Source organism: Equus przewalskii, chromosome 6 (genome assembly GCF_037783145.1).
Source record: "Equus przewalskii isolate Varuska chromosome 6, EquPr2, whole genome shotgun sequence".
NCBI lineage: Eukaryota > Metazoa > Chordata > Mammalia > Perissodactyla > Equidae > Equus > Equus przewalskii.
In genome coordinates this window covers 1,401,958-1,415,415 of record NC_091836.1, presented here as the reverse complement: position 1 = coordinate 1,415,415, position 13,458 = coordinate 1,401,958, and the positions used below count along the sequence as shown (strand labels likewise).

The following is a 13,458-nucleotide window of genomic DNA, read 5'->3' as shown; positions in this document are numbered from 1 at the left end:
GCAGGAAAACAGTGCGTTTATAAGACACTCACGCGACTAACCCACTCTGTTGCTGGTCGACAACGTTTACTGAGACCCAGACATACGGTCTCGGCTCCGGCACCCACTGGCCCTGCAAAAGCACAGAAGACGCCAGGCTGTGTCGCAAGGTCCACGGAAGAGACGATCAGACTCACACAGCAAAGCACACAGGAGAAAAGCAGCCACGGGGATGCTGAGGGCAGTGAGTCTGAACTCCCAGCGCTTCTCCCTCCTGAATCACTCTCTCTAGGAGCAGTCCTCTGGAGAGGCCCCGTGGCGAGGGGCCTCCCGCCAGCAGCCGTGCGAGGGAGCCATCCTGGAAGCGGCTCCTGCAGCCCCAGTCCAGCCCTCAGACGAGGCAGCCCGGCCGGCCTGTGTGTTGACTGCAACCTCGTAGGAGACACCAAGCCAGAACCACCCAGAACCATTGAGTCTGCTCCCAGATCCCTGACCCTCGGAAACCGTGGGAGTAATAAACGTGTGTTGTTTTAAGCTGCTAAATGTTGGGTCGATTTGTTACAGCAATAGATAACCAATACAGATTTCGAGTTAGGCTGATCAACTACTTGGGCGCGGCCCACGGGAATGAATTTTACAGGAAGCGGAGGACTCGAGAGCGACACTAGAAATGCCCCTCACCAGGCGTTTCTGATTCAAGTCACTGCCATAAAGCTACAGAAAGGGGGCTCACTCTGGGGAGACTGCTCCTGAGAGCGTGTGCCACGTGCGAGCACAGCCAAGACCACAGCGCAGAGGGGTCCCTGCGGGGCTGGGGTGGGTGGTGCTGGACTCCACTGCCTCGCCCAGTCCTCAGAGAGCCCCGAGGCAGCCAGTCCCAGCAACACGCTCACCTTACACGGGACTGTGCTCGAGCCCACAGGGCTGGCAGGCTGGGCTGACCCGCAGCCGTCTCACCAGGCCCGAGCCCGTGCACCAAAGCAGGCAGGCCTGGAGAGCGCTGGGGCCGGGAAGTGGGGCTCCTCTGTGCCGAGACGGAATCGAGCTTTCCTAAGCTTTAAGAACAGAAAAGAAGGAAGAAAAATGTTCCAACTGCACCTCCTGAGATCTCAGAAGGATCCTTTCAGGGACTGGCCAGTTTCCACCCTCGGTCCTGGGACGTGTAACCGAAGATGCCCTGGTCACCATCGATGACTCAGAAGCTCTCACGACTCCCTGGCCGGGGCTCTTCTCACCACCCGACTGGCCCTTAGAACAGAGGGACCCAAGAGCCAGAAGCCGACCTGGAAAGGTCGCACTGACAACAGCCCGGAGGAAGCCTGGATTTATGAGCAGCCCTCGTCTCATTACAGAGCAACACACACACCCCCACTCATCCTCTCCTCCAGCGCAGGAGCCCTAGAACCCCCGGTACGACCCAGCCCTCGTCTAATTACACAGGGATGGCCCCCACACGCCTCCCCCAGCACGGGAGCTCTGGAATCCTGGGTACGACCCAGCCCTCGTCTCATTACACAGGGACACCCCCCACACGCCTCCCGCAGTGTGGGAGCCCTGGAACCCGGGTATGACCCAGCCCTCGTCTCATTACACAGGGACACCCCCCATACCCTCCCCCAGTGCGGGAGCCCTGGAACCCCGGGTACGACCCAGCCCTCGTCTCATTACACAGGGACACCCCCCACATGCCTCCCCCAGTGTGGGAGCCCTGGAACCCCGGGTACGACCCAGCCCTCGTCTCATTACATAGGGACACCCCCCACATGCCTTCCCCAGCGCGGCCACGCTCCCAGCCCAGCGCCGGCCCATGCCAGGAACTCCCGCCTGCTGAGTCAGTCTCCTCTCGCTAGTTGCGTCGGAGCATCTCATGCAGCAGCTGAGAGGTGCTGCCATGTAAAAATCTGTCTCTCGGAATGGGGCTAACTGGGAAGGCTAGGGATGGGCACACGGTTCACCAGTGCCTCCACGTGGGGACCATGTGGAAACGCCCCTAAGTACAGCTGTGCCATCTTAAACTGCACACGGCCCAGGGGGTCACCATCACGCCTGGAGATGATGTGAAACCCTCTCCCCCTCCTGCTACTGCTCAGCTCCCCAACTCAGGGAGGGCAAGAGGCCCGTGGTCTGCTTCTTCCAGACGCCATCAACCCTCACGTCCTCCGCACCACCAGGTACAGACTGCATGTGGAGGGGACACACAGAGGGGCGGGGCCGGGTGTGGGGAGTCCCAGCTGTCACATTCTGCAGGTGACCAGGTACAGACTGCATGTGGAGGGGACACACAGAGGGGCGGGGCCGGGTGTGGGGAGTCCCAGCTGTCACATTCTGTAGGTGCCCAGGTACAGACTGCATGTGGAGGGGACACACAGAGGGGCGGGGCCGGGTGTGGGGAGTCCCAGCTGTCACATTCTGCAGGTGTCAGGCTTGACAAGCATCAGGGTCCCCTGCAGGGCTCGTCAGAGTGCAGGCTCCTGGGGCCCACCCGTGAAACGGGAGATTCAGAGGGTCCTGGGGCCCGGGAAGCTGCGTTTCTAACAAGCTCCCGGAGGACGCGGAGGACGCCGGTCCAGGCCCCTGAGAGCCGCCACCCTGAAGAAGCTGGAGGCCTGCGCGCCGCGTCCCTGCCCGCTCGGGGTGAGCTCACTGGCAGCGCTCCAGACCTGGCCTCCTGCTTAGGTCAGGGCTGCAGCTGGAGGCGGGGAGGGACGTTTGCACCAATCCCCTGGGGAAGTGAGGACAGCGATGGCTCCTGAACACCCCGGAGACAGAGGACAGAGATCTGCCTGGGCCTCGGGCCCCGCGACACGTGCGTGCTCCTCCCAGCCACCCAGCAGGCTGCAGGGAGACGTCCTACAGTGGGGGCGCCCGCTTCCCAATCTTCGGGGCGCTGCTTTCTTTCCTGGGGGTTCCACTCAACTCTGGGGCCCGGGGTGGGGGCAGTAGGCCACTCCCTTCACACAGGGTCCCCAAAGCCAAAGCAAGTGGAACAAGATGGCAGCTGGTGCAGACCACACAGACTCAGGACTGGCCGTCACACAAGCATGCTGCACAAGAGGGCCCCTCACAGGCACTACGTTAGTGGACACAGTAGGGCCAGCCCGGCCAGGGCGGACACACAGGCAGCGGAGGCTGTGACATGGGAACCACCATGGACAGAAAATGTGACGTGTGGGCAGAGTTTTAAAAAGCAGAGAAGGACAAACGGTGGAGATACGACATCAAACGTGGGGTGACAGAGCACGGCAGGAGGTCTGTCATCTGTCCGTCTGTTTTAACAGTAGGGCTCTGATAGCAGAGATCCGAATAGAGGGGAGAAGGGATATGGTGCAAAATCAACAAACATCCAGAAAACTCTCAGTCCGGGAGGAAACCAGAGGCAGAGAAGCCAGGCAGGTGAGCACAGAAGGCTGCAGCCTGTGAGTGTGAGCCGCGGTTGCGCCTCACACGGGGCGGTGCCACACCCAGGAGTAGGGCGCAGGGGGCGGTGGTGAGGGTGGAGGGCGAGCGTGGTGCGGGCACCTGCCGGGCCCAAGTGTTCAAGAAGGGATACGAAACGAGTGACTCTCACACAGGGGCGGCAGGGAGAAGCAAGGCTGCACATCCAGGGTCAGATGTCACAGCCCCAGATGAGCGCAGGCCCTGGCAAGGGGAGCACAGGCGACAGCAATGGGCTGCTGCCTGCCCGGGGAGCTCCAGGGAGGCGGTGGACGCAAGCCCCGCCAACCGCACCAGAGGACGGGCCAGGCCACAGCCAAGGTCCACAGGACAGGGAGCAGCATCGTAATGCAACGCAAAGCAGAGTGCACTGTGCCAAGGCCAGGGGCGGCACAGGCAGGAGGCCCAGGCCAGTCAAGTGAGCCGCGTCTCCAGCAAAAGACTCCAAAACCCGGAGAGTGAGCAATGGTGCTGACACAGAGCCCTCCCGGGGCTGACGGAGGCTACCGGGTCAGACAGGAGATGCTACGGACTGAACGCTTGTGGCCTCCCAAATTCTCATGCTGAAGCCCTGACCCCCCACCCCCGCCCCCGTGGGATGGTGCGGGGCCTCTGAGTGATTCGGGTTAGATGAGGTCATGGGGTGGGGCCCGCGATGGGATTAGTGTCCTTGTAAGAAGAGGAAGAGACTAGAGCTCGCTCTGCACCACGTGAGGACTCGGGGAGGGGGGCCTTCTGCAGGCCGGGAAGAGAGTCCTCACGAGGAGCCGACCCTGCTGGCCCTGATGGTGGACTCCAGCCTCCAGGACGGTGAGGAACTAACGTCTGAGGCTTAAGCTGCCCAGCCTGTGGCATCTTGTGACAAAGACCCCCAGGACGCAGGCGGTAAACGTAGGCAGCATTCACAGGGTGACTCGAGAGAGGAAGGGGGTGAAGAGAAGCCAGGCCGAGAAGGGCAGCCTCCAGGCCAAGAGCAGAGAGGAGGGCACAGGCGGAGAGCAGAAGTCCAGCAGGGAGCGGCAGCTAGGAAGGCGCAGTTTCACCCGGAGCCACAAACGGTGCCAACGAGGGCGAGGGTGGGGGGCCGCCATGGGTCAGCAGTTACTGACTCGCGCCACGCAGGCTCTTGCAGGCTGGACCTGGAACCCAGGGGGCAGGTGGGCGTGCAGGATTTCTAAATTCTGAACTAAGGTGCCGGGAGACTCTCAGAGGTACCCCCCACCCCGCCTGACAAAACATACACCCCAGGAAGTCCCCCTCCTAAGGATCCCTGGGGAGAGACGGCCCCTCTTGGGAACGGGGGCGCTGGGCAGGCAGACAGCTCCTTGCATAAACCTCCCAAAATGCAGGTTTGCATTAGTACACATCCGCGCTCATTCCCTGCTCCACGACGCTCTGCAAAGGAACCAGGCTCCGCGGAGAAATGGCTGGTTCCAGAGCTGGGGCAGAGAAAACCCAAGATGAGCCTGGACAGCCTGTGTGCCAGGCAGTAAACATGTGCCCAAAAGGGACGCAGGCACGCCGAGGACCCAGGAGGCAACCTGAAGGCGCTCCCAATGGCCAACGCCAAACGTGAGTAACACGGTGATGACAGCTGGATTACGACCCAGAGAAGGAAGCAAATATCCAGGAGCCCACATCAACACAAAAACGTGTAAACAAACAAGTGGAGGGAAGAGGCAGGTTCTCCTACAGAGGAATCCCAGCGAACGGGCGGGAGGAGGAGGGAAGCAGAAAGCACTATTGGGCTAGTGGTCTGGCAACCGGTGCCGGCGAGAACCGCCGCCAGATGCTAAAATTCATGCGCCAAACTTTGAGGACCAGGACACCTGGACGGCCTCATGTATCTCCCCCAGGATAAGAGAGAAAAGCAAGAATTTCACGGTGGAGGGACTCAGAAGATGCCACCCTAAGCAGGGGTCAAGGTCAATACCGTCAGGAATAAGATGCATGGACAGGGGCCTCCCGATACGCCGCACCGAGGAGGGCACAGCATCCCGTCTGTGGGACTCCTGCGAAGAACCTCAGCCCCAGGGGGAGGGTCCCCAGACAAGGCCACATCAAGGGGCGTTCTGCCAACGGCTGACCACTTCTCAAAGTGTGCGGGTCGGGAAAGAGGCCGCCTTTCCTGGAGGACTGAAGGACCGCTGCAGATCAGAGGAGCTCAGGGGCCCGACGACTAAACGCAACGGTGACCCGGGACTGGACCCCGTGGCAGAGAGGGACGAGGAGTGGCTGAGTCAGTAACACTGTCCCAACGTGAATTCCTGGGTGGACCCTGGTACCGCAGGCAGTGGAGTGAGAGGTACAGGAACCCTGGGCTACCCTGGCAACTCCCTCTCAGTCTAAAATCCTTTCCAAGCGAAGTGTAAAAAGCAGCACTGGGGAGGCAGCCCGGTGGCACACTGGTTAAGTGCACACATTCCGCTTCAGCAGCCCAGGGTTCACCGGTTCAGATCCCAGGTGTGGACATGGCACTGCTTGTCAAGCCATGCTGTGGTAAGCGTGCCACATATAAAGTAGAGGAAGATGGGCACGGATGTGAGCTCAGGGCCAGTCTTCCTCAGCAAAAAGAGGAGGATTGGCAGCAAATGTCAGCTCAGGGCTAATCTTCCTCAAAAAAAAAAAAAAACAGTACTGAAAGCTCAGATCCAGTCGCTTCACGAAACGAAGACAAACGAGAACCAGTGCTGCCAGGGTCAGCATCCTGCTGGGCTGCAGCCGTGCTGAGAGCCACCCTTCCCAGAGACCTTCCCAGTCACTGAGAGTGACACTTCCTGCTGCCTGTTTCTGAGACAGGGATGCTGCGTGGTACACAGCACACTCGGTCTCTTGATCGTGGTCATCATCCCATAAGCTTCCCAGCGCCTCTGCCCAGCTGGAATTTTACATTCGTCCACACTGACGAGCAGGGAAACTGTGACACGCACATACACGCACGTCAGGGATGTGGTACACGACCGCCCGAAGCTACTGAACGTCTCAAAACTCTTGTGAGGTCGGTCCGCTGTTTTAATAATCACCCTAGATGTCATCCAGAAGCTTCCCTCTCATAGATGTTACGACGTGGCCATGTGACAAAGTGAACGCTTGGTCTCGACTGCTTTAACCAAGGAGCACAGCATCAGGCTGAGTTCACATTAATTTATCGTTTATTCTTAATATGACCAACTCAAGGATTTACAACGATAAATCATCACTCACCTTTACCAGTTCAAACTAAGCAAAAACCCAAAAAAGAGAGGCCCTGTGTCCAAATAAATGAAGAGGGAAATCCGACTGTGGGACAGCCTGGCAGGGGAGGGGCTGACCCCCTAAGATCAGCCTGGAGAGCAGGCAGGTGGCCGTCGGTCCCCAGAGGGGCGGCGACACGCTGGGAGCCCACCCGAGGCAGAGACTTCGGGGGTAGGCGAGGGGTCAGGTTGTGCCTCAGGGCACAGCAGAGAGACGGCAGCCAGGAGAGACAGAGCGACCGGCGGTGCGGGCCAGGCTGAAGGTGGCGGTCAGACGGCCGAGGCGGCAGGGGACAACAGATTAGTGGGGTGCGGCAAGAGGAAAGGCAGGCCCCCGTTCAAACAGCCAGCAACTTGAGGATGGTGACAGCAGACGTCACACCAAGCTCGGCCCTGCCGCGTAGAGGCGTGCGGTCGGGACGAACAGGAGGCTGAATCCACCTGTGCTGCTTCTGGACATGGGACCCCGGGTGGCTCACCTGACCTCTATGCGTGGCGCCCTGGTCTGTACATGGGACCCCTGGGGACGCACCTGTGCTGGAGAGCCCTCCTGAGTGTCCCGGGGCTCCTGCCCTAACTCTGCTCTCAGTGGGCTGGTCTTCAGACATCAGAGGCTCTGGGCCTGCAGCCCGTGCCAGGGAGCAGCACAAGGAGAGAGGGCGGCCACCAGAGAGACTTCTCAGTCAGTTACTTAAGACCCACACAGCGACTATGGGGACACCCGCTGGGGACACGCTGCTCCCAGAGCTCAGGGAGGAGCACGGTGTCAAACGCACCCCTAGAAGCTGCAGAAAAAGTCAGCTTCCCCCAGGCAGTGCTTTTCAACTTCACTAGTTTTAAGAACTATGCGTACATGGCCCCCAAAATAACGTCACGCTGCAAAAGGGGACAGAGGGAGCAGGGGGCAGCGCCAGCCTTTCTCAGGGCTTCTGAGTCCCTCACCTGTGACTCAGCCCCGCTCTCAGGGGATGCTTTCTGCTCAGATGAAGACAGAGGTGACAAGAGCCAGCAATGACTCACCAGGAAGGAGGGCTCAGCCAAGCACGAGGGGACACTCGGCGAGCCACAGGCAGCCCAGGGGGACATAATCCCGTTACCCATTCTAAACAGATCACAGCCAACACAGCCGTCCAAAGCAGAAGTCCTTCCAAGAGAGAGGCCTCCGAGCCGGGCCACATGCCACCGTCTCCTTCTGCTGGCGGGCAGCCCCTGGAAGCCCCTCCCCACCCCGGAACAAGGAGTGTCGGGTTTTTAAGCGACAAAAGTGTTATGGCAGGGCTAACATCTGCTGCCAATCCTCCTCTTTTTGCTGAGGAAGACTGGCCCTGAGCTCACATTGGTGCCCATCTTCCTCTACTTTCTATGTGGGACGCCCACCACAGCATGGCTTGACAAGCGGTGCCATGTCGGCACCCGGGATCCGAACCGGCGAACCCTGGGCCGCCAGAGCAGAACGTGCGAACTTAACCACTGGGCCGGCCCCGAGTGTTGGGTTTTTAAGCGACAAAAGTGTGATGAGAGTTAACATCTATCATACAGGCGAGGCGGCAGAGCCCTCGACCTCCCAACCTCCAGGTCGTAAGAACACTAGGACGGGTGGCCCCGCTGCAGCACCCAGGTGCCGGGCTGCAGACGGCAGAGGGACCAGTCAACACAGGGGCCCTGCAGCAGAGCCCGCAGGCGAGGCCCTGCCACAGGGGACAAGGGTGGGGAGAAGAGAGGATCGGGGAAAGAAAGAGAAAGGCAGGTCAGGAAGAGAAGGAACCAGAAGGGCAGGGAGCAGAGGCAGGCGAGACAGTGAGGAGGGTATGCGGGCTGCGGAGGGCCGCAGAGAGACCCCTGTGCGGCACCCCCCGAAATGTGGCAGGTCCTCGGTAAACACCCGAGAATCACTCAAGGCCACACAGACGCGGACTAGCAGGAGCCCGGCTGTGGGAACGGCAGGGACAGCTTGAAGGAACAGAGGAGGCTCAAGGCGCCCGGCCTGAGTGAGAGAAAGGAACCGGGAAGGTGAGCCCACGGCCGGGGAGGCCAAGGCTCGCTCCCAGTGGGAAGAACGCGCCAGAAGCCCCAGGACGTCAGAAAGAAAGAGCAAGAGCAGCTTCCTAAGAGGAGAGCTTGGGGCCGGGACCTGGGGACGCGGATGCAGCCGGTTAGCACCCTGCGGGCCCCGCATTCAAAAGGGGACCCCAAAATGCTCTGTACCTTGATTGGCCCAACGTCACCGATCTAATTATCTTGTTCTCTAGTTTTGTAAAATGTCACCACTGGGGGACACTGGGTGAGGAGAACATGGGGTGTCTCGGAGTCATTTCTTACCACTGTGGGAGAATCTGTGATTATCTTATATGTAAAAGCATAATTAAGAAAAAAGGACGGAGGTCCCAGAGGGTCCGGGGCCCCTGCAGCTCGGCCACCACCTCCCTAGTGACTATCCCAAGTCCCCGGCTCCCTCTGGCCTCTCTCCATCAGGATCTTAAGGACCAGAGCGTGGAAACAAACAGCCACACGTGGAATTCACGGCTCTTCCAGGCCCCTTCCCCTTCTGAAGTGGCTCCTTCACCTCCGCGACGTGGAGGAAGGGTTAACCAGCCTTCCACCTGAGCGCCGATTACGCACGACTCACTCAGCGGAGGTCAGATCAGAAAATATCTTCTGAGTCACAGGGAAGGATGGCTCACGCGCCCGCCCACTTCTGCTACTACTCACTGACCGAGTTAAGGGCATTCATCAGAGAGCGTGGGTTCCCCGGAGGCAGCAGAGGGTGGGGACAGGCACGCTGGGGCCGCTCCCCGCCCACGGCCTGAGTAAGTCCCGAGGGGAAGGACCGCCACCTGCCCTCGCAGGCTCTTGCCCTGCCGGCCTGGCAACCCACGAGACCACTGACTCCCTTCCAGGCTGAGACCTCATTTTCCCACCAAAAGGGCCGAACTGCTTTAGAAAGGCCACCACGAACTCTAAGTGGCTGTCCAGGAACCCAAGTCACCGAAGGAGCGAAACTCTCCCTGCCTCCCCCTCTTATTTGTCAATTGTGAAAAAGAACACCCATTTCCGCGGCTGGACGCTTCCGAGTGTGGACAGTCACGGCTGCCTGCACTTCCTCCGAGAAGCCACCACACCTCCCCCAGGGCAGGACGGCCAGCCCCTCCCTCTGGGACGCAGCGATCCATCTACACCGCACTCCAACTCTGCCGAGCTTGTGTTTCCAGATCACCTACCCTCCTTCATTTACGACTTTCTGGAGAAGGACATTGTCTACTGTCCTCCGTGCCCGGGAACAGTGTCAATACGCAGGACGTGCCTGCGGAATGAATGAATCAATGGACAAACAGGCTCAGTCGTTTCACACGACCGGTCACATGAGTCATCTGACCTTCTGAAAAGTTAAGCTTCTAAAGTAGCCCAATTTCTAAATGTGCTCATCGTCGAGTCATCACAAATACGAGCTCTTACGAGGCAGCGCCCCCTCGTTTCCTGTGAGAAAGCAAAATTCCTCAGTGGGGACACGGGGGGTGAACAGACGTCACCACCACGCCGTAGGCAGGCTGCTGCTCGCACTGCAGCTGGCTGAGAACTTCCCCGGGCCCGCCCGCCCGCTGGCCTGGTGGCGGGACAACCACACCAGGAGAGGGCCTGCTGACCGCAGGCGGAGCACCCAGCCAGGCGGGCAGCACACACTGCCAAGCGAGGCCCGGGCCAGCGGGGGAGGCGCTCTGCATTCAGAACCGCCCGCCACTGGAGAGCCAGGTCCCGCCAGTGCCCAACACAGGAGGCCTTATTTACAACAGGGAGTCAGTCACACACAGTGTCCTCGCTCCATCCCGAATAACAGACAGAGAGGGGGACAACGTGACCGTCTCCAGATGAACTCCCATCTTAGCACCCAATGCCCGGATGCTGGGTCACAGTGGGTTTCTTAACTCCTCCAGTACTCAAAAATACCAATTTCTAAAACACAGAAATGTCGTTAAACACACACAGTCCTACTCCGGAGCATCTTCCCAAGTGAGGCAAAAACTCAAGTTCACATCAAAGCCTGCCCTGGATGTTTGGAGCAGCTTTATTCGTAATCCCCCCAAAAGTGGAAACATCCCAGAGCAGGCGAATGGATAAACAGGAAAGTGGAATAGGACAGGGCAAGAAAAAGGAGGGACTCGTGAGGCCGCAACAGCACCGATGAATCTCAGACAATTCTGCCCCGTTTTGCTGGGTGAAAAGCAGCCGGAATCAAAAAGCCGCATGCTGTTCATTCCATGTCTCTGACTTTCTGAAAAGGCACAACCGCTGGGGCAGAGAGGAGACGACTGGTGGCCTGGGGTAAGGGGCCGAAGGGACGCTGAGGGGTGACAGATAGCTCTGCTGCCCGACTGCCGGGGATCTGTCCAAACTCCTGCAACTGCCGCTAAGGGGAGTGAACCACACCGCATGTCAGCTGAGGATCCAGCAATAATCAAATTTTAAACAACGCACCGGCCAGCCTCCCAGCGCACGAGGAGCGCTGGCTGCGCCGGGGAAGGGAGGCGGGGGGCCGGAGGACCGGTCCGTTTGAAGGCTCTCCCCGCTTTCCGTTTCCGTCGCCTTGGACGTCTCCCCGCCCTGCCCACCGCCGGGAGGAGCTGCCCAACCAGAAAAGCCGGAGCCCAGAGCCGGCCTCACGCCCGGCTCCAGGGCCAGGTGCCAGCACCGGCGCCCGGGCGGTCCCTACGCCCAACCCCGCCCCCGGCCGCGACGTTTCCAAAAACTGACACGCTCGGAGCGCGCGCGAGGGGCGGGGCGCGCGGGCTTCCCCGCCGGGTCCCCTGGAGGCCCCGTGTCCCCCCCCCCACTCCCCCACCCCGTAAGCCGAGCGCGCGAAAGGGCGCCCCAAAGACGCCCGCCCACGGCGCCGGCTGCGCTTTCCCTCCCAACGGCACAGCGCCCAGCCCGAGCGTGGACCTGGGGACACAGACACTCGCCCCACGCCGCCACCCTAGGGGCCAGAGGCCGGGACGCCCGCGCCGCGCCCCGCATATCTGGAATCGCCCCGGGGACGCCTTTGTAAATTTCCGCTCGGCCTGTCATTTTCCAAGGGTCACTCAAGATCCGAGGGACGGAATGCCTGGTTTCCAAGGGTCCGGCCAGCCCACCCGCTCAAGATTAAGGGGACAGAATATCTAATTTCCAAAAGTCCGGCCAGCCCACCCACTCCAGATCGGGGGACAGAACGCCCCGTTCCCAAGGGTCCGGCCAGCCCACCCACTCCAGATCGGGGGACAGAACGCCCCGTTCCCAAGGGTCCGGCCAGCCCACCCACTCCAGATCGGGGGACAGAACGCCCCGTTCCCAAGGGTCCGGCCAGCCCACCAACTCCAGATCGGGGGACAGAACGCTCCGTTTCCAAGGGTCCGGCCAGCCCACCCACTCCAGATCGGGCGACAGAACGCCCCGTTCCCAAGGGTCCGGCCAGCCCACCCACTCCCGACCGGGGGACAAAATGCCTCCTTGAAATAGCCGGGAGGAAGGAGGAGGAGAGGGTATCCTCAAAAATAAAAAACCCGGGCGCACTGACAGAGCAGGGAATAAACTCCCCAAAACAAGAGAGAAACCCCGAACGTCAAGACGCAAAGTACAGACGGGGGAAACCGGGGGGGACCGGGGGTCCCCGCCCCGCCGGGGCAACGGCAGCCGGGACTCGGGCGGCCCCGGGAGGCGCGGGGGTCCCCGGCGCCCGCCGTCCGCGCGCGGCTGGAACGGCCGGGGCCCCGGCGGGGCGGGGACGGGGGTCCCCGGAGCGGCTTGGGGACGCCGGGCCCGGGGTGTCGCGGCGGGGCAGGGGCGCGGAGGGGCGGCACTCACGTAGACCGGCAGCGGCCACGGGTAGACGGCGGGCTCGGCGCCCACGGGCGACTTGAGCCTCAGCTCCAGCTTCTCGCCCATGTCGGCGCGCTCGGCCGCCGCACCATGCTAGGCGGGCGGTTGGGGGAGGGGCGGGGCCCGCCGGCGGGGGCGGGGCGGGCGGGCGCGGAGGGCGGGCGGACGGGCGGGAGGCTGGGGGGAGGGGGCCCGGCCTGGGCCTCGGCCGCCGCCGCCGCCGCCGCGCTCCCGTCCGGCCCCCGGCTCCCTCTTTGTGGTCACAGGCCCGGGGCCTCCAGCGCCGCCGCCATCTTGGGCCGGCGTGAAGCGAGCACAATGAGCCGGGGGCCGGGCCGAACCACTCGCCGCGCGCGCGCGGGGGGGGCCCGGCGCGAGGAGGCGGCGCGTGCCCGCTGCCCCGCCCGCCGCGCCTCGCGCACCACCCCCCCGCCGCCCCGCCCCGTGGGCTCGCCCGCAGGCACGCACGCACGCACGCACGCACGCACACACGCGCGCACGCGCGTCCTCGGCTGCCCTCGCCCGCCCCCGCCGGCCCGGAGCGGGGACCCGGGGAGACCCCACGGAGGCTGGAGTGACGGGTTCGAGCCCCGCCCTCGGAGGCCTGGCGCCGGCCCTCCCTAATAAAGCCATAATTCCTGATTAAACAGGTTGGGCCGAGTCCCGCCTCCGCGCCCGCGCAAAGTACACGATCTGCTCCACAAGAATGCCGTTTAGGGAGCGTCTATTAGGCGCCAGATCCGGGGCTCTCAGCATGGGCAAAAAGGAACGACCCCCCCCCCACCACCCGCACAGAGCTGCCGTTTTAATTGGAGTAGTAATGACAGTGATCGTGGGGGAAAATAAGGAGAGTATCATAAATGCCACGGGGATAGTGACTCTGATATGTCCGCTCCGCTGGCCCCGGAGCCCACAAACGTTATTCCTGATGTGACCCGGAGGTATTTTCCAGATGAGAGTA

General features: G+C 61.6%; 1 protein-coding gene across 7 annotated transcripts in view; it reads right to left on the bottom strand.

The window, feature by feature from the left end:
• DOT1L (DOT1 like histone lysine methyltransferase) overlaps window positions 1-12,669 on the bottom strand; it is a 66,870-nt gene extending 54,201 nt beyond the window's left edge. For 2 of the 7 annotated variants that reach the window (XM_070622413.1, XM_070622420.1), the window contains exon 1: window positions 12,483-12,616. Coding sequence is in view for 5 of the 7 variants with exons in the window: in XM_070622411.1 (XP_070478512.1) it covers window positions 12,483-12,563 (81 nt within the window). In the remaining 2 variants the exon portion in view is untranslated. Of the gene's footprint in view, window positions 1-12,482 lie in introns of all 7 variants that reach the window. The other 5 variants (XM_070622411.1, XM_070622410.1, XM_070622412.1 and 2 more) reach the window with 5 other exon arrangements.
• Between the last annotated feature and the right edge of the window lie 789 nt (window positions 12,670-13,458).